Source organism: Notamacropus eugenii, chromosome 4 (genome assembly GCF_028372415.1).
Source record: "Notamacropus eugenii isolate mMacEug1 chromosome 4, mMacEug1.pri_v2, whole genome shotgun sequence".
Lineage (NCBI taxonomy): Eukaryota > Metazoa > Chordata > Mammalia > Diprotodontia > Macropodidae > Notamacropus > Notamacropus eugenii.
The window spans coordinates 476,907,596-476,926,582 of NC_092875.1; the positions used below are offsets into that span (position 1 = coordinate 476,907,596).

Here is an 18,987-nt window from a genome sequence, read left to right on the forward strand (position 1 = left end):
TCCTTCTCCAGTTCATTTTATAGATGAGGAAACTGAGGCACACAGGGTTAAATGACTTGCCCAAGGTCACATATCTAGTAAGTGTCGGAAGCCAGATTTGAACTCACCAAGACTACAAGTCCAGTACTCTATCCACTGAGCCACCTAGCTAAAGATATGCAAAGGAGGAAGAGAAGGAGCCAAAATAGAGAACTGGCAACATAATAGCAGAGGCTTTCTTCTCAGTAATTTCTTTTTATCTCCTTAACCTCAAAAGTCTGCGCTTTTAATCCTCCTCCTCAGACCACAGTGCCAAGGCCAATGATAAGATAGCACAGTCCTTCCCCAGGCGCTCATTTCCTAATTAGTCCAAGTACCAAGCACCTACCCCAAAGTCTGTGGGAAGCAATTACCGGTGACTTTGGGAAAAGGTGCCATGCCTTGAACTGGACCAGTCAGTTCTACTTTCTCCTGTTCAAGTGATTACTAATGCTTCCTTTAACAGGAGGACAGCTCTGGGGGGTGTCTAGGGTTATCTTGAGATAAGGCTCTGCTTTTCTTTACAATGAGAGTAGTTTCCCCAAAAAAATGCTCTGAGTCAGCAAAAACCATCCAATACACAATAACACCCCCAAACATCGTAGCCATAATGAGTTGTTGTCATGTTCGACATCCACTAACAGATGTTTCCCATGCAAAACAAAACCCAAACAAAAGCCTTGCCGTGTTTCATGTAGATGTTATTTCTTGCACATTAGCAAAAACTAAAACAAGTTGTGCCCTCACCTGTTCCCAATCTCTCCAGAGGATTCTGCCGGAGAAGCAGAGTAATCAGATCCTGGGCATCGGGAGGGGGTGCTTCATCCTTTTCAGGCCAATTGATTTCATCTGCAAGAAAGATGGACATCTTTGTTTTTAAGAATGTGGATGACACAGGACAGAACAGGGAGCGTACATCTGGGGAAGCCCTGTGGGAACTTCACTCAGTTTCCTCTGGTATCTGTCTCTGGGCACCTATCTTTTCTCCAGATCTGCTGATTCCCCTCCATACTGATAATAAAACAAAATATGCTTCAATTCCATTCAGCTTAGTCTTTGATTTTATCCTGCCATCAGACACTTCCAGAACCCTCATGGCCCCAGGATTTACTGGCTTGGAAAAATAAAGGCTAATACAAACACGGCCATCCCTGTCCCCAAATGACTCCACCAGGGCTCTCAGCATTGAACAAAGCAAGGCTGGTCAGCTCTCTGGGGGGAAAATTCTAAAAGCCAAAGACATCCAACTTCTGGGCTCACTCTAACCAAAACTCTGCCTCAGAGGCATATTGTATGTTCCTCACATGACAACAAAAGAACTTAGTGAAAAATACATAAGAAAGATAAGAGTTTAAAAAAAGGGCTGGGGAAGGGGGGGAGCAGGGCAGATTCCCAGGACTGAGGAGAGACACTCAAAATAATCATAATTAAAGCATTTAAAATGTTGTCATGAATATTGTAATATTTTCTACATGTTCAAAGACACTTGCCTGAAGATATGTGTGCGTGCCTGTGTGTAAGGAAATGCAATAAAAAACCTGAGTTATTTCTGTGCGTGTCTGCCTCTAGCTTCCTCTGCCTGCCGTTTAAATCTGATTTGGAAAATAAAACATGAATATGCATCTCAGCCGTAAGGCATGGAGAACAAAGCCAGATTTGCCGCTTGTGTTAATTAAACAGTTGATTCCCCTTGCCACTCAGGCCTCGGTATATCACATCAGAAAAACAGCACGGTTATAAATCCATAAACAGCTAGGATACTGTATAAAGGGTCGTACACGGCAGGCAACCCACAAATCCACTTCATTAAAGTTTACAAACATGCCTGGCTGGCAGAGTCAGAGACAGACTAGAGCTGGGATCCCTGTTCTCCTCACACAGAGGAGGGTTTAATAGCAGGCTTTCCTTTCCTCCCTTTCCTTTCTGCTGCTGTAACTGGACCTGGTAGGACAGTCCAGAAGAGGGGAATGGGGAACATGACAACTGAGAGGTCAGATAAACTTTTGGCATACACAGAGGCCATCTCTATCTGTGCATCTGGGAAATTTATGGAAACAGCAGGTAGAGGAGTGAAAAATTCTGTTCCATTATCATTTAGTTTGGCCACAAGCTGCATGGCAATAGCTAGGGTCAGCATGGAGGTTAAGATCTAAAGGTTACTGAATTTTAAATGAAAGAAGAACAGCTGTTCCAGAAATAACATTACACCATAACCACCACCAATGAAATCATTAACAATCTGTGAATTAAATTTGCTTCCTTCCCTTTCTCATTATTTATTATTTGGTGGACATTTGTTTGAGGAGATTATTACATTTTTGTTAATGTCTTTATTAGCCATTTTCCCTTTGATACAAATAGCATCCCTATTAACCTCTTCTTTCCTGATGCAACGATCCTATTAAGGATGGAAAGACTGGCCCACAGTCAAATCATTTGTGAATCCCACATCAATTCCTTGAGTCAAAAATGGTCTGCCATAAACACTGGATATATTGTTCATGAGCTTCTGAATTGTACATCAACAGCATTTTCTCAAACTGGTTTTCAATCCAAATATTACCCTTGGTATCATGAAAACCAGTTATGTGCTTTAAAAGCAAGTTCTTTTAATTTGTTGGCTCAAGCTTTTGCTAAAGGTTAACATTTTAATTGTAGAGTCTCAGATACCCCTTGGATTTGCATTAAATAGCTGCTTCCCAGTAGTGGCTTGAAAATGAATCCTGGTGATATTTACCGCTGATGACTTGTCCAAATAGCTCTTCTGGTGTGTCCCCAAAGAATGGCACGCATCCAACCAGAAACTCATAGAGAATGATTCCCATGGCCCACCAGTCCACTGGCTTTCCATAACCCTGCCTCAGAATCACTTCTGGTGCAATGTATTCAGGTGTCCCGCAGACCTAACAATAATTGGAATATTAGAAATAAGTTAGAATTAACAAGATGATTGAACAGTAATTATTTCAGGGAAATACACACCTGCTCAATCCACATGGCCCTGGATAAAGGGCTTAGAACATTACTTCACTACCATCAAAGAAAATCAATTACTCAGGGACCAAAGATGAAAAACTGGATCCCAAACATTCCATTTTGTCACATGTGATTGAATTTCAAGATTTAAAGAGTCTTGCATGTCTAAGCATATTAAATTTAAATATACACATATTGAACTAAATAATAATGCATACCCAGAAGTCCATTTTGCCATTTATAGAACTTGAATATTCCCACACCTTGCTTTCTACATGAAAGTCTGAAAGTTGAGATGGGTTTACCTTAAGTAACTTTTCCAGTGAACAGATTGTGGGCAAATGGTAATGAGGCATGCTGAAAGGGAAATGGGCCATATCTCGGATTTTAGCACCCTTGATTGTACAATGCATCATGAGTTCCACAAGTACTCTGCTGAGACTCCTGAATTCCTTATAAAAACAGTTTTCCATTTATCTCTCTCTCAACCCCACTTGCGTACAATTAGATCGTCCATCTTCCTAATAGACCATAATGTTGGGGGAGGGACACAGAGGAGGTGGGCAGTGGGAGTACGAAGGAAGGGGGAGATGGGGACTGGAATGAGAAAAATGGAAGCAATTTGCAGTGTAGCAAAGGTAACTTTTGAACAGACATCTAAATCACCATCAGAGATGCAACCACAGCTTACATTTCTTTTATTTGCAATTCTGTGGGTAAACATGAGAATTTCTGTACCTGGCAATCTCGTTTTAGAAGGGAGTATGGACCAAGCTTACCTGCTTGTCTAGGAACTCTCGAGCATCCTTCTCAATGTGACCCTCATAAAGATTGGTGGTCATGCTCATCAGTCCCACCTTGGATAAACCAAAATCTGTAAGCTTTATGTGTCCCATGGATGTGACCAGCAAACTGTCAATGAGAACAAACATACAAAAAATCAAGATGATGTGGATTGGATCTCATCTCAAGGTGGTTTGCAACCATAAAAGCCAGTGAGTGATTATCCAGGTACAGTGAGGTGAGGTGAAGATGCCAAGTAGCATTTAGCAAACAAAGATCCCATGCCTAAGAAGCATAATTCCTCAAGAACAGAGGCACCAAGGTCTTTTCGGATCCTCCTAACAACTGGGCTTAGCTGGTTCCCTGACATTAGTTTGTACTTACTTTGCATGTATTTTGCACACATGTGTACATGTCCTCCTCAAAACACAAAATAATATGAGCTTCCTGAGAACACGGAAGTCCTATTTCTCTCTCCTCCTAGGATACTGCCTGGCATGTGCTAGGGGCTTGATAAATGTTTGTTGACTGACTGGCACATTAAGTCTGAGTGTGGAGAGCATGGAGTAAAGTAGCTAGTACAAGTAAACATGCAAACATTTCCAAGAAAGCTTCAAAAACACGAATGGTCTTTGGAAAAATAATGACATACACTTTATCCCTCTAAAAAGTTGTGCCATTAATTTAGAAGTGGGGGAGGGAGAGTTGTTCACAATTCAAGATATTTCATGTACTAAAACTGCAAGCTCCTTGGAATGAACCTCTGAGGAAACAGAAGACCCTAGAACTGGAGAGGAAGACTCGCTTTTGTTTGAGATTCCAACTTCCAGGTGTGTGACACATAATAAGATCTTTAGCATACATGCAGTTTCCCATCTGACAATGACCTGCATTTGCCTATTAAAAGATATCTCACACTTTTAAGCTTACAAACAGCTTTCTCTATTGTCCCAGTTTTCATATTCATTTCTTGCCCTGGAACAAACGTGCTTCCCTCAAGCTATTATTACCAGTATGACAGCCCTTAAAGGGTTACAAAAATCAACATATTCATTAGAACTGTTAAAAATAACCCATTCATGGAATAAGATGCCTATTATCTGAGAATTCATAACTGGCCAGGGTGGTTGGCATCCGTGAGAAACATTTTCTTGCAAAACAAAAAGTATATTTTCATATTTCTCATCTCTCCACTTTTTTTTTCCAGTAAAAACTGCTTCTGGATCCATTCAGGACACATACTTGTCTGGCTTCAGATCCCTGTGCACAATGCCATAATTATGCAGATACTCCAAGGCTAGAACCGTCTCAGCAAAGTACATCCGAGCCATGTCTACTGGCAGAGGACCCATGTTTTTCATTAAGGTTGCACAATCTCCCCCTGTAAAACATGAGAAAGGAGAGATGGCTGGTATAGAAACAACTCGGTTAAATAGAACCATCAATTTTGAATGCTAAATTCCATAGATACAGTTACCTCCCCTTCACCTCCCATGCCATACAGCATTTATTAAATGAGTGCATTTCAAGTAATGATGTGTGTGGTTAAAATAGGCAATCAAAAGAAGACACTGCGCAGGCGTGATCTGGTAGCACGTTGGAGAACATCACTGCACTCAAGACCTGCTCCCACAGTACTGCACGTATGAGGGTGCTCAAAAATTGTTGGTGAAATTGGACTGTACACAAAACCATGATGAACCATAGTGAAGTAAATCAGCTTTTGTTGTCAATCATGTCTGACTTTTTTACGCCTTCATTTGGAGTTTTCTTTGCAAAGATATTGGAGTGGTTTGCCATTCTCCTTATCCAGGTCATTTTAGAGATAAGGAAATGGAGGCCAACAGGGTTTAGTGACTTGCCCAGAGTCATACAGCTAGGAAGTATCTCAAGTCGGATTTGAGCTCCAGTGTGGCTCTTCTAGCTGCCCAGTGTAATACAATGGAAACCTCCCTGGATAGGGAGCCCAGGCTTGCCTTCTTGCCTCCCATGCTGGATATGACTTTGAGTAAGCTACTTAATCTATCCTGGTCTCAGTTTCCAAATCTGAAAAAGGGCAAGAATGACTCCTGCCTTGCCTATGTCATGGGGCTCCGGTGAAGATCAAACAGATGAGAGAATACATGTGACAAGGCTTTGTAAATTGTCAAGCCCTGTACAAATGGGAGATTCAATTAGGAATCTCATAAGCCTTTAATTAGATTCTCATGAGGCTAATTATTTTAAAGCATACAATACGTATTCTTTTGTCAGACTCCAAGCATCAATGGATCATTGAGTTATTAAGAATTTTCTACTAATTTTGGGAATAAAATGCTTGTCCTCATGCTTGTCATAAGATATCAGATGGTGAAATGGGGGAAGAGGCAGCTCTGACAATGAAGAAGCTTCGCTTGCTGTTGCTCAGTCATTTCAGTCATGTTCAACTCTACGTTACCCCATTTTCTTGGCAAAGACACTGGGCTAGTTTGCCATGTCCCTCTCCAGCTCATTTTACAGATGAGGGAACTGAGGCAAACAGGGTTAAGTGACTTACTCAGTGTCACACAGCTGGTGTCTGAGGTAGATCTGAAGTCAGGTCTTTCTCACTCAAAGGCCCAATGCTCTATCCACTGGGCCACCTACCTGTCCCCAAATTTAAACTAGAGACAAAAAAATTCCCTTGGTTTAGGGTCAACCTTCTGCTCTTTATTCACACGGATGTTATCTGGGGGTGTACCAGAGCCAAATTACTCATGGGACCCAATTGCTGAATTTTCAGAGGGAGCACTGACATCACAGGCAAAGATACAAATCAGGGCTTGATATTTCTTGTTTGGCTATTTAGAGACTTAAGTAAGTGATGGAGAAAGATGTTAACAATGAAAATTAGACTTAAAATGTGCCACGCACATATTTCCACTTCTCCCCACCCAGAGAACATGTTTTTAAACATTTGTCAGCACATTGTTCAAGTCATATTCAATTCAATTCACAGGAGTTCAGGGCTTGTATCGCATCTACATAAAACAGCTGGGAATAACATTATCTAGGACTCTGAAAGCTACTCAACATCCAGCTGTTCTCATGAGAACACAGTAAGCAGATCATACCTGGGATAACTCATTCTACCCTGAACATTTTCCCTTCCCACCTCCATGTCTTATCCTAAGATAAAAGTGAGTCAAAGACTTAGTGTGATTCCTTCCTTATGATGACCAACTATAATAAGGTAATGCCTTTCATTAACAATGATTAGAGCTGACACGTATATCATATTTTAGGGCTGGCAAAGGGCATTCCAAATATCACCTCTATGATGTATATCTCTATATATCACCACCAATGAGCTAGGTACTGTAGATGTTATCATTCCCATTTTACAGATGAGGAAACTGAGGCTGAGACAGGGTGAAGTGATTTGCCCAGAGTTACCTATATAGCAAATGCCAGAGGCAGGATCTGAAACTAAGTCTTTCTTGACTCCAAGGCTCATGTTCTTTGCGGTGCCTATGGTCTGACAAAATAATGGGAAGGGAAAAGACAAACTAAAATTTGTAATTCTAGCATTGAGAGGATGTAGTTATGATTACAAGCTATTAAAAACTTTTCCAAATAGCACTAATTTCCCTTTATTACTGTACATCAGGCACTTTACAGGCAATTATCAGAATGCAATGACTGGGAATAAAGCCGTCTCCTTGCTGGACCTCAGCTTCCAACGGGATCTGGAGGATGAATGGTAGAAATACAGAATGCTTCCATCATACAAAGGTGCCAGGTGGAAATTCCTGGTCTGACTCTATTTTCCTATGTAGTAACAAGGGTTACCTTCCACATATTCCATGACCATGCACAAGTGGCGTCTTGTTTCAAAGGAACAGTACATGCTGACCACAAATGGATTTTCTGCAAAAGTCAGGATATCACGTTCCACAAAGGCCTGCTGAATCTGGTTCCGGAGAATGAGGTTCTGTTTATTAATCTTCTTCATGGCAAACCTCTGCCTGGATTCTTTATGCCGCACAAAATAAACAGCCCTGCAAGTCAGTGTAGAGGAAAATTAGGGGAGTGTGTTTCTGGTATGCATTAAATTAGAGTCGCCAATCCCCTCCCACTCCAATTTTTGTATGCAGCTCCAAATTTCTTATGTAGGTCAAGATTCAGCACATGAGACCACAGCCAGAAAAAAGCAAACAAACACACAAACAAATGAAACAAAACAAAGCACTACCATCTCAAACTCAGCAAAATTCTTTAAGCTAGAATTGATTTAAGGTTTTCCTTCAATAAAGGTCACAGGTCACACAGAAAGCTATCAAATCCATCTTCATTGCCCAGGGTAGTGAATGGACAATCCCCAAGTAGAGGAATTTCCCAATAACTAAAAGTGATGCTAAGCTTTTTAAAAGTGAAAAAGAAAATCTGATATATAATTTAGCTGAGTTAGGATGGCTGAAGTTATCCATGATGTGCCAGTTCCACCTAGTGCCTAACTCCCTAGCTCCACGTTAGGTCTTATTCCTTGACTGACTAAGGCAGTAATTTACTCAATGGTACCCTTGTGGTCTGAAAGAAATAATACAGCCTTGAAAACGTCTGGCTTACAACTGGGAGCACTTTCAATCCTGGGAAACCTTGTTGAGGATATCATTCGATTTTCCTCCTATGAGATTTCCAGATAAATAAGCAGCATGCAGAGGGAGTGGGGGTGAGTGAAGGGGAAGGAGGAGGCAGAAAAGGTGGAGATGTGGCCAGAAGGGAGAATGTCCTGTAACACACCTTCTAATTTCCTTATTAGCTCACCACTGAGACACACCCATTCTTACTTTCACAGGAAATTCATTTCCCAACATCTAGGCCTTGGGAAAGGTATGATTAATCTCATATCTTTGTCCCAACTTTGAACTTACACTTCGGCCACACACATCAGGGCACTGCTCTATTACTCTCACCCAAATCTTAGCGGCACTGATTTTCCTGAGGCTAGGGGAAAACCAGGGATTAAAAGGACAAGTAATTTGAGTGAAGGGGGCTTTGAGGAAACAGTAACCTGGGAACTACCCCCAAGAGCAGTGAGTATTTTTCTTTCTCACAGGACACCTCCCCTCGTCTGTGATTATCACACTCGTGAGATCAAGTCAGAATTCTAGGGTTGGGAAAAGAGCACATCCGTCAGTACTTAACTGGTTCACTACAAATGAAAAAAAAATATATTCATTTATATTCATTTAGACATACACCACATCCTGTCCCCATATACACGTAGTCCCAAAACAAAAATACTATTTGGGACTCAGCTTCCTAGGAGTATTCCAGTGGTGTGTTTTTCTTGGGAATTCTAATTATGTGTCCGAGCCACATTTATTATCTGGAAAAAGAAATCAATGACAGCTCAGCTTCAATGTGGACATACTCTGTATACCATAGCTATGATATTAGGCTAAAACATTCACAGGGTTTCCAGTAAGCACAGTCATAATTTAACCCAAAGTTTTCATATTTCCTAAGAAGCAGAGTTATCTTTTTTTTCATTCATACAACTGGGTTGGGGGGGAATCCTTTACATTTTCTCCCATCCTGAACTGAATCAGTCTTCATCTTCACACGCTTAGTCATTTCCTTTCTTTGTCTGCTGGATAAAGGGATCTTTTCAGACCTTTACAGCATTTTCTCTCCTCTTCCTTGGTTTCTTTTCTTTCTACAATAGTCTAATGCTACATATATTCCATTTTCTTTTTCCTTTCTGCCACCTTGTCCCAGACAAAGGTTTGTTCATGCCTACTCAGTTGTGAGAAGAAGCACAGATACAATGGGAGAAGAAATTAATTTGGCCTCCCCTTCTACCCTCAAATACATATTGTACAATCGCTATGAAGAGGGCTGGTACTGATTGTTTTCTTTAGGATCAGCAGTTAAGCTTATTTCATATAGAAAAAAATTAACAGTGAATTTATGAAGCAGCTGTGCTGAAAGGGGGGAGACTATTTACTAAACATCTCAAGAAATTGCTTCTGAGAGTGAATTGGCTGCACTACTGTTCATGTCACCGACACTGCCAGAACTTTGATATTACCCATTTTATACAGTCGCTACCAGGGAATATTGGAAGTTCACTGTGTAGAGAGTCGTTTAGTAATATGTCTGACGGAGACAGAAGTAGAGAAGAGAGAAGTCAAGTATATATGATGTTGAGTAGGGAAAAAAGAGGACTGTCCCTTGAGTCTTCCTCCCCACGGTGCCATGCAAGGACCTCCATACATATCCCCAGCTTTTCTAACTCTCAGACTGGAGGGAGCTTTTATATTTTTTTCTCACTGGAACATTCTGAGAATAAAAATATTTAGGGGAACCACAACAAAGAAAAAATACCAAGGAAAATGAGCTCCACAGGTGCAGTGAGATACAAACATCCTAGAAGACCAAGAGATTTTTTTATTATTTTGTTTGGCTTTTAATTATTTTTTTTGACATTTCACAATCGCCAAAGCTAATTTGCTTTGTGAAAAGTTCTCAGTGTGTAGTAATTCTACTCTCCCCTATGTGGCCCCAAATCAGTGAAAGCAGATTCACCCAGATAAAGAAGTAATGAGAGAGAATATCACAGTGCTGTTTCTTGGAAATATACTTTAAGATCATAGATTTAAAGTTAGAAGGCACTTCAAAGGCTATGCATTTCAAATCATGGGTTTTACAGATGAGGAAACTGAGGCCCAAGGAAATGAAAGGACTTGCTTGGGGTTGTATGGTATAAGTGGCAAAGCAAGGATTCAGGTCTTCAAGGGAGAGAGAGGGAGGGAGGGAGGAAAGAAGAGAGAGAGAGACAGAGAGAGAGAGAGAGAGAGACAGAGACAGAGACAGAGACAGAGACAGAAAGGAGGAGGGGAAAGACAGAGAGAGAAGAAAGAGAAGGCAAGGAGAGATGCAGAGAGACAGAGAGAGATAGGGAAAGAGGGGGAAAAAGTAAGGGAGAGGGAGGACAGAGAGAGAGAAAGGTAAGAAAAGACACGGAAATTTGCATAGTACTTTGAAGTTTTGGAAAGAGATTTCTTCACAACAACCCTGTGAGTCAGGTCATACAAGTCTCAGTGTCCTCATTTCATAGATGAGAAATCTAGAGCTTTGAGAGGTTAAGTGATTTTCCCATGATCACACAGATAGTGAGTGCCTGAGGCAGGGTTTGCATTCCTGCTCTTAACTCTCCTAGTCCAGCATTCTATATTCTGCAACATGAAGTTAACCAATGGAAGGAGTGATGGGGTCTAGAATAGAAGGAGTCAATCATATTATGAATGTGAAAATTTATGTACAGAGCCTTGTGCAAGAGCTCAAGGATTATATGACACTTGGTACGTTTGTTACATGGGATTTTGGTCTTCTTCGAAGACGAAGGACAACCAACCAATATGTGGGATGGAGAATATATGAGTACCACCAAAGGTAGCCATGAAAAGCATGGACCTAGTGAGTGTATGCACACCTACGCAGAACCATGTGTTATATCTGCAAGAGACATTAGGGAACATGTAGTCTAATCTTTCATTTTATAAATGAAGAAACAGAGCCCTCCCCCTGCCCCATATAAAGCAATTTGCTCATGATGACATCAACAGTGGCAAAGGTAGGGTTAGAACCCAGTTCTTCTGATTCATTCAGCTTGCATGCCCTTCCAGTATTTTCAAAACTGTGTGCACCCAGGCAAAACAATTGTGTTTGTCCACCTTCAAATACATCTCTGTTTTTGTGTGAGGGCAGGAAGAAGGGTGAAAAATACAGCTTTTACTATTTTTTTCCTGTAACAATCTTCATCTGTCTCTATAAAGAATTTTAAGTAGAAATGACAAAATCCAAGTAGGATTGTCCAGTTTAAGAAGAGAGAATATTAACAGCGGCAGTGAAGAGAGCTCAGTCTGGTTTTAAAGCATAAACACGAGAGATGGTTAGAATATCATCATATCAACAAATGTGAAATAATCTGCAGTTCCACAAATTAGAGACCCGATTTTCCAATACCAATTGTCAACTAAGTGCAAGGTTGAGAAAATCAGGGCATGTGTTTTGGTCCAAATGTAGGTAGCCTTTCAGAACAAAGCTTTTCAGTACGAGGGCCACCGATTCCCCAAATGATACCATTCTGGAAAGTCTCTGAATGTGTTTCAATGTCAATCACCCTCACAAGCAGACACTGTTACACAACACTCATGTACAACTGCCTAGGAAAACCTACAACAGTGAGAGTTCATCCACCCATAAAGTGAACCATTCATTCGGCTGGTTCACATAAGCATGTAAACAGCATCTTGAGTGGGTGATCCAATGAGTGTAACTTCATTCCAACTTCAAATTTAAAATAATTAAAATGTAGGGGAAATCTGCTGGAAATATAATGAGAAATTTGATTTGAGAGGAGCCAAAGAAAAAAAAAAGTTTTGGCTGGGTGGTAAAGGCTAAAAGAGACAGCTTGTGAAGCCATTAATGACTTGGCTCACATCCTGGGTGTTTACTGATTCACAGCTTGTTTAACTTCTTGTATATTCCCAACCATTCCCCAAAGTCGGACATACCTCATCTACTATACAGTTGTTTAATTGCAGTACAAATGAGTTTACTCAACCAATTATAACACTGAGTACTGCTAAGATAGGTGCTGAAACTTTCATAAAACTAGAATTCCTATATAATCTTACCCATAATCCCACATCGAATACAGTTTAGCTATGTTCAAGCCCAGAGTTATATTAAGTCAAATGTGCTCAGCCTTCTATCCCACTAATGAAGGAAGAAATACTCAAAGCAGCAGCATAAAACCCAAACCAGGAAAAAAAAGGAATTCTCACTGTGGAAAAGCATTTCCAAAACTTCATTAGGAATAAAACCTTCCATTAAGTCCTTCAAGGAAATACAATACTCCAAAAATATGTCATCAGAAAGCATTTACAAAGCACATTACAAAACATGCCCCTTGCCATACTCCTGAAGACAAATCGGTGAAGCGTAGGGAAAACTCACACATATCTAAGCTACTTCACCAAATTAATGAAGTGGAAAATATTGGAGGAAGGAAAAAAAAAACTATCACAGCTACCGTAACTTTTATTTCATTGGCTTATACACATAATAAACTGCTATACATGCCTATGGAATAGTTTATGGCTTTCTAGCTACAGATGGAACTAGGATTATTGGTTAATTATACTGGTGTCCTTTGACAGTCTAAAAGTAATAAGGCACCACTGGTGTAATATCTTTTCTAGTTCTTTCTTACCAGTTCATAATGAGTCACCTAGCACTTAGAACTGGAGCCAATATAAGGCAAAGAATACAAATTCCTACAAAAATAGGAGGTGGTGTGCGCCTCTAACTGCGACCACTCGATGCAGCTGAGGCTGGTAGAATGCAGGCATTTGAGAGTTCTGAGCTGCAGAGGACTGAAAACTGTTAGGTATCTGCACTGAATCTGACACCAACACGGTGAGCCTCTAGGAGCAGAGGGCCACCAGACTGCTCAAGGATCAGGGCATGAACTCGGGTCAGAAAAGGAACAGGTCAAAGCTTCCAGGCTGACTAACAGTAGGACCATAATTCCTTAAATCCCAACTAAAATCTCACCTTCTACAAGAAGCCTCCTGCAACCCTTCTTAATTCCAGTTCCCTCCCTCTGTTAATTGCTTCCTATTTATACCATATACAGCTGGCTTTATATGTATTTATTTGCATGTTGTTCCTTTTCCCCTATTAGACTGTAAGTGCCCAGAGAACAGGGTCTGTCTTTTCCCTGTTTTGCATCCCCAGTTCTTAGCTCAGTGCCTTGCACATAGTAGGTACTTTCATGGTTGTTGGTCACGCATTTCAGTCACATTCAACTCCTTGTGATCCCATTTGGCAAAGACACTGGAGTGGTTTTCCATTTCTTTCTCCAGTTCATTTGACAGATGAGGAAACTAACCAGGGTCACACAGGCAGCATGGGCAGATCTGAACTCAGGAAGATGAGTCTTCTTGACTGAAGACCCTGCACTCTATCCACTAACTGTTCTGGTAGGCGCTTAATACGTGCTTATTGAATTGAATCAAAATGAGCAGCTATTGCATTTCCAGACAGGAAAGAACAGAGAGACCTAGGCTCCAAAAAGCCTCCAAAGTATTTTAGCTTGCAACTTAGACTTTAAAATATTCAAGGAGTAACACAAAGACTAAAACAAATTGTCTGAACAAAGGACATAAGACAAATTGGTTGAAAATTGCTCAAAAATTGAACTGAATCCTCTTTTTTGAGCACTAATCTTCCTATGGTGTCAGGGGGTGGGGAGATGAGGGAAAGGAAAGATGAGGAAAATCTTCATGTTGTAATGCTGAATGCAATACGGTGTATTTACCAGAGATACCATCATCAGGGAAGATCTGACCCAAAGAACTTTAGGCATTCCTCCATTACCCAGTGCTTATTTCACTGTTCTGGGGTGGGCAGAGAAGAAGGGGGATTGTACAAGAACCTCCTTTACTCCTCAAGTCTGAAGGGCCAGCTTCTCAATTTGTACTTATTCACTAATCACTGGAAGGGGGGATAAGAGTTTATTTTCCCTCACCTGAGAAACTTTTGGTCGATAAAGAAAACATTTTAAAAAGCCATTCCAAGATAATATCAGTTTGCCAAATGAGGATGAAGGAGAACACATAATTCTGCTACATTACAGTATAACAGAAAGCGTATCTTGAAGTACTCACCCGTAAGCGCCATTGCTAATCAACTTGATTGTTTCAAAATCACTTTCACGGGGTTTTCTTCTAAGTTTCAGTGAAGTATTAGAACTCTTTAAAACAAGAAACCAAAGTTACCAAATATTCTGACACAATGTGATGCAACAGCCAAGTGAGTAAAAGAATACTGTTCTGGGCTCTATGGTTGAATGTGCTGAATTAAGAGGACTTTATCCAAAGTTATCAGTGAGGGAGCCACTGAAATTAATCTGGCAAAACAAGAGTGCTCAACTTCAGGATGAAGGCTTTGAGTAGCACATCCTCTCCTCTGCTCATTACACTGCCTTATTTTTCATTCACACACTTGGAGAAAAAGGCATCAGGCTTTCTGAGAAGTCCATATCAATCTCCCAGACAAAACCGATCAGGCTCAGTTCACCTACAGAGAACCCTCTGTGAGTATTTGAGATCAGAATTTCTCAACGTTTAGACCTGCTTCCAAGCATGAGACAGAATAAAGAAGATGGCTCAGAGAATGGCTATAACAATGAGAAAGAGGGTTTTTCTAACCTTGACCAGGGCACATCGGTTGGCCTCAGTTTCTCTGAGCAAAATGGGATGATGACAAATATCTGTCCCCCTACATAACTCTGGGAACTTCAGTAATAGTGCAGTCTTTGTAAGTACAATAGTGCTTCCTTTATTTCTTCTAACCTTAATTTCACTGTGACCAAGTAAGCAGTTCAACATTAAAATCAAAACCAATTAAGGGCTCTCCTATTAGCATGGTGATATCAGAATTATTTAGCCTGGCCTAGTTCTGATGGTTGCTTCCACATTAGGAAATAGAGTTCTGAATCCCTGCTCCTCCCTAACAAAAGTATTCCACAAGGCCAGATAGAGCCAGAAAATCTCCAATGCTAAAGTCAAAGACTATAGCCAGAAACGATCCAGTGACCCAGATCATTCATGACTTCCACTTCTAGTGGAATCAAGGATCAACTTCTGGGGTTGTTAGCACCCCTCCCTTTAGGGATCTGCTCCAATGGACTGTCTGCTAAGGCAAGATAACATGAAAATATGGAGTATCTTCCCCAATAGGTTCATGACCTTATCGGTGCAAGGGTAACTCTTCACTTTTGCATATCTTAACTCACCTTGGCTTTTTGATTCCATGAAATTCTTGTCCTTGCCTTTCCATAAATCTTTCATAGAATGATTTCAACATGAATCCTACATGAAACCTTTCCTGATCTGACCTGACCTGTTCCGTGCTAAGCTACCATTGTTGCCACCCTTCCCCACACCCATATTCCCTTTTATTTGTTGTACATAAATTCTTACATTTGTACAAGCCTTTCCTCAACAGACTGTGATCTCCTTGAGGACAAGGACTGTTTCATTTCTGTCTCTGAATCTGTCACCTAGCACAGTGCTTGGCACACAATACAATGTCTATAGATTGAATGACTAATAAGCAGAACTGTCATCCAGTGCTCTGGAGGCTTTCTTCAGGATCAGATACTTCATGTTTCCCAGAAGACACTTTATGCTATTTATCTCTTATCCCTTTCTCTTGCTATATACCCAGCTTCTATTTCTAGTCACTTGTGACAAGAATGATATCTTGTATATCACATCTTGCATGTATTTTTCCTTCGCTCTTTGGGTAATCTGCAATTCTGAGTTCTCAGAATTTTGATATGTTACATGAAACTAAGCCATATATCATTCATAGGAAAATATGTTAAAATTCGTTAAAAGAATGCTTTGGCAACAGGGGTAACTTCGGGACCATTTAAGATATTGTGCAGCTTCCCAAAAACAACTCTCCCGATTCTCATCCTTCTATTTATTTCTGGGCCTGATTCATTATCCATCTGTAGTACCTACCCAAGATTAAGATACCATTACACTAACTCAATGGGCTGGCTATGCAATGACTTATCATAATCTATTCTAGACAGTATTCTTTTTTAATAGTGTTTTTCAATAAAAGGCAGCCTAGGACAAGGGCTGAAGAGAGGGCCTTGCATCCAAGAAGACCTAGATTTAAGTCTTGCCTCTAACATATACTGGCTGTGTGACCCTAGACAAGTCACTTCTCCTCTCGTTGTTCTGGGCAATGTTCTAAGAGTATAATTTGCAAAGACCAGCCTACATCAGTAGAGTGAATTCTCTCACCGGGGAATTCCCTACATCAGAGCAATCCCAGGTACAGTTCCTGTCCCTGCCCCTGGTAAAGATCAGTAGGCCAATCTCTGTTGAGTGACCATGGAATCCAATGAGAATGTCCTGCAGCCTTTGCCTCAGAGCTTTGGACTTGATGAAATTGGCACAATGCCACATTGAAACAAGGGTATCAGGAAAACTTCACCATCTTGGAGAAATTCTTCTACATGAACTTTTGTAAAGAACATCTTTCATGACAGTAATTAATGTCTTTGGTAAGTATATGTCCCAGAATGACGAGTGGCCTCCCATTCCATAATAACAGTTATTTCTATGGTTGTAGAACCTTAACATGTCCACTGGAGTCTCCCAGCTGTCATCTCTCTCATAGTTGTAGGAGGGCGTTTTTGGATGCATACTCTGCCAATCAAAATGGATTTTGTTTTTGTAACCAACAAAAAGTAAATGGCAGGGAGATCAATTTTTTATACATTGTGATCAATTATTTGATTGTGAAGATATCTCCCACAAAAATTCATGCAAGAAAGCCTGTTCTGTTCCCTTAATTTTCACCAGATACCCTTGATAATATAGTGGAAAGTGCTGTACTTGGAATTTGGAAAGACCTAGGCTTGAATTCTGCCTTCCTCATTTACTGGTTTAACCACAGGCAAGTCACTTAACCTCTCCACAATTTGTTTCCTCATCTTTAAAATGTGTGTAATAAAGTCCGCGGTTCTTAAAGCTTGGAAGGTTATTGTGAGGATCAAGTGAACTACCGTATACGAGGTATTTTGTAGACCTGAAAGCAAATAGGTCAGTGGTGATGATGATGGTGATGCAAGCACACAGGTCATTTTTGCTGTTATCTTCTTAATCACTTTTTTTTATATCAATGTCTGTCCCCATCCCCTCTTTCTGGATGAATCTTTTTTTTTGAGATAGTTTAAAACAATCTGAGTCCCTCTAAAATTGTGTTGACTGGTTCTGGTTCCGCTGCTTTTCCCATCCTCATTTTCTAGAGTGCCTAACGTGTTAAAACCTAAATGTAATGTTTTGATTCCCACCAACCTGACACTAGACTATTTTAGAATTGTGGGCAGAGCTGTTTCAATTCACTTCTCTTTGTTAGCCTCTTACTTTATCTATAAATGTTTTGGGGATACTCTGGTTTTGTTGGGTCTCACATTAAGTTTTCTGAAGGTTGTTTTTGCCTTGCTTGTTTTCCTTCTATTTTGTGAGATGACGTTGTTTATAAGTTAGGGTTTGGTTGTTTTTTTTTTGTTTCTTTGGTTTTTTTTTGAAATACAACTTTTACCTACACTAAACTTCCATCCTGACACCTCACTGTGGCATGGAAGTAACCATGGAAACTGAGGTAAATAATATACCTTAGCATAAATGTACCATTATATGAACTTCTTTAAAATCAGTCATTTGCAAACCTAGCAAAGGGCAGAAAGAAATATTGTGTAGCATCATTCAATGAACACAAAATATTCAGGTATTTAGAAACTATAAAAGCAGCAGACTGTGCCAAAGAATACCACTTACGCTCACTGATTCATCAGTTTCTGGGGTTTCTGCTGTCCCACTATCATAGTTTCCTAGCTGTGCCATTTCTAAAAGGGAAAACAGAAAAGAAAGATTAGAATAATCATGTCAAAAGTTGCAAAAAGACAGAAGTGCTAGGCTGAAACCTCAAGGAAAGATGATGTTTCTCACATGGCAGAAAAAAGTAAAAACTACAATTCCTAAATATTGCAAAAGTAGAACTATTATACTTTGTAATTTGGTAATGGTTTATGATTCCTCCTTTGTCCATCCTTTTCTCCATAGTGAGTTTCTATGATCACTTGACCCCATGAAGACCCAAGCCCACCACTTGGCTGTGGCCATGTCTGGGATCCAAAGAGCATTGCAAAGATTCTGTGACTTCCAAAATGGTTGGGGACATGAAAGGGGATTGGGATCAAAGACTCTCTCCATCTGATGTGTAAGAGGTGGCAAGTTTTCTTACCTTCTCCTGGAATAAGTATTTACTACATCCCTGTGGCATCCATCTGAATGCCCCACTGAAAATAACCATCCTTGGGCACATAGCTAAAATTACCTTTATGGGCAAAACAATCCATACTCCCCACCAGGGAGATATATATATATATATATATATATATATATATATATATATATATATATATATATATATATATATATATATATATATATATATATATATATATATATGTATATGTATATACATATGGCACATACATACACATATATATATATGTATATACATATGGCACAGGGCAGAAACAAGCGTGCCACATGCCCAGTGATGTGCCGAGAAATGTTTCAC

At 40.1% G+C, this 18,987-nt stretch overlaps 1 protein-coding gene across 10 annotated transcripts in view; it reads right to left on the reverse strand.

The window, feature by feature from the left end:
- MAST4 (microtubule associated serine/threonine kinase family member 4) overlaps positions 1 to 18,987 on the reverse strand; it is an 816,735-nt gene that overhangs the window by 38,871 nt on the left and 758,877 nt on the right. For all 10 annotated transcript variants that reach the window (XM_072606465.1, XM_072606462.1, XM_072606463.1 and 7 more), the window contains 7 exons: positions 18,180 to 18,247; positions 14,481 to 14,566; positions 7,588 to 7,796; positions 5,020 to 5,158; positions 3,774 to 3,906; positions 2,756 to 2,921; positions 766 to 867 (listed from right to left, as the gene is read on the reverse strand). In XM_072606465.1, coding sequence (XP_072462566.1) covers positions 766 to 867; positions 2,756 to 2,921; positions 3,774 to 3,906; positions 5,020 to 5,158; positions 7,588 to 7,796; positions 14,481 to 14,566; positions 18,180 to 18,247 — 903 coding nt within the window. The remainder of the gene's footprint in view (positions 1 to 765; positions 868 to 2,755; positions 2,922 to 3,773; positions 3,907 to 5,019; positions 5,159 to 7,587; positions 7,797 to 14,480; positions 14,567 to 18,179; positions 18,248 to 18,987) is intronic.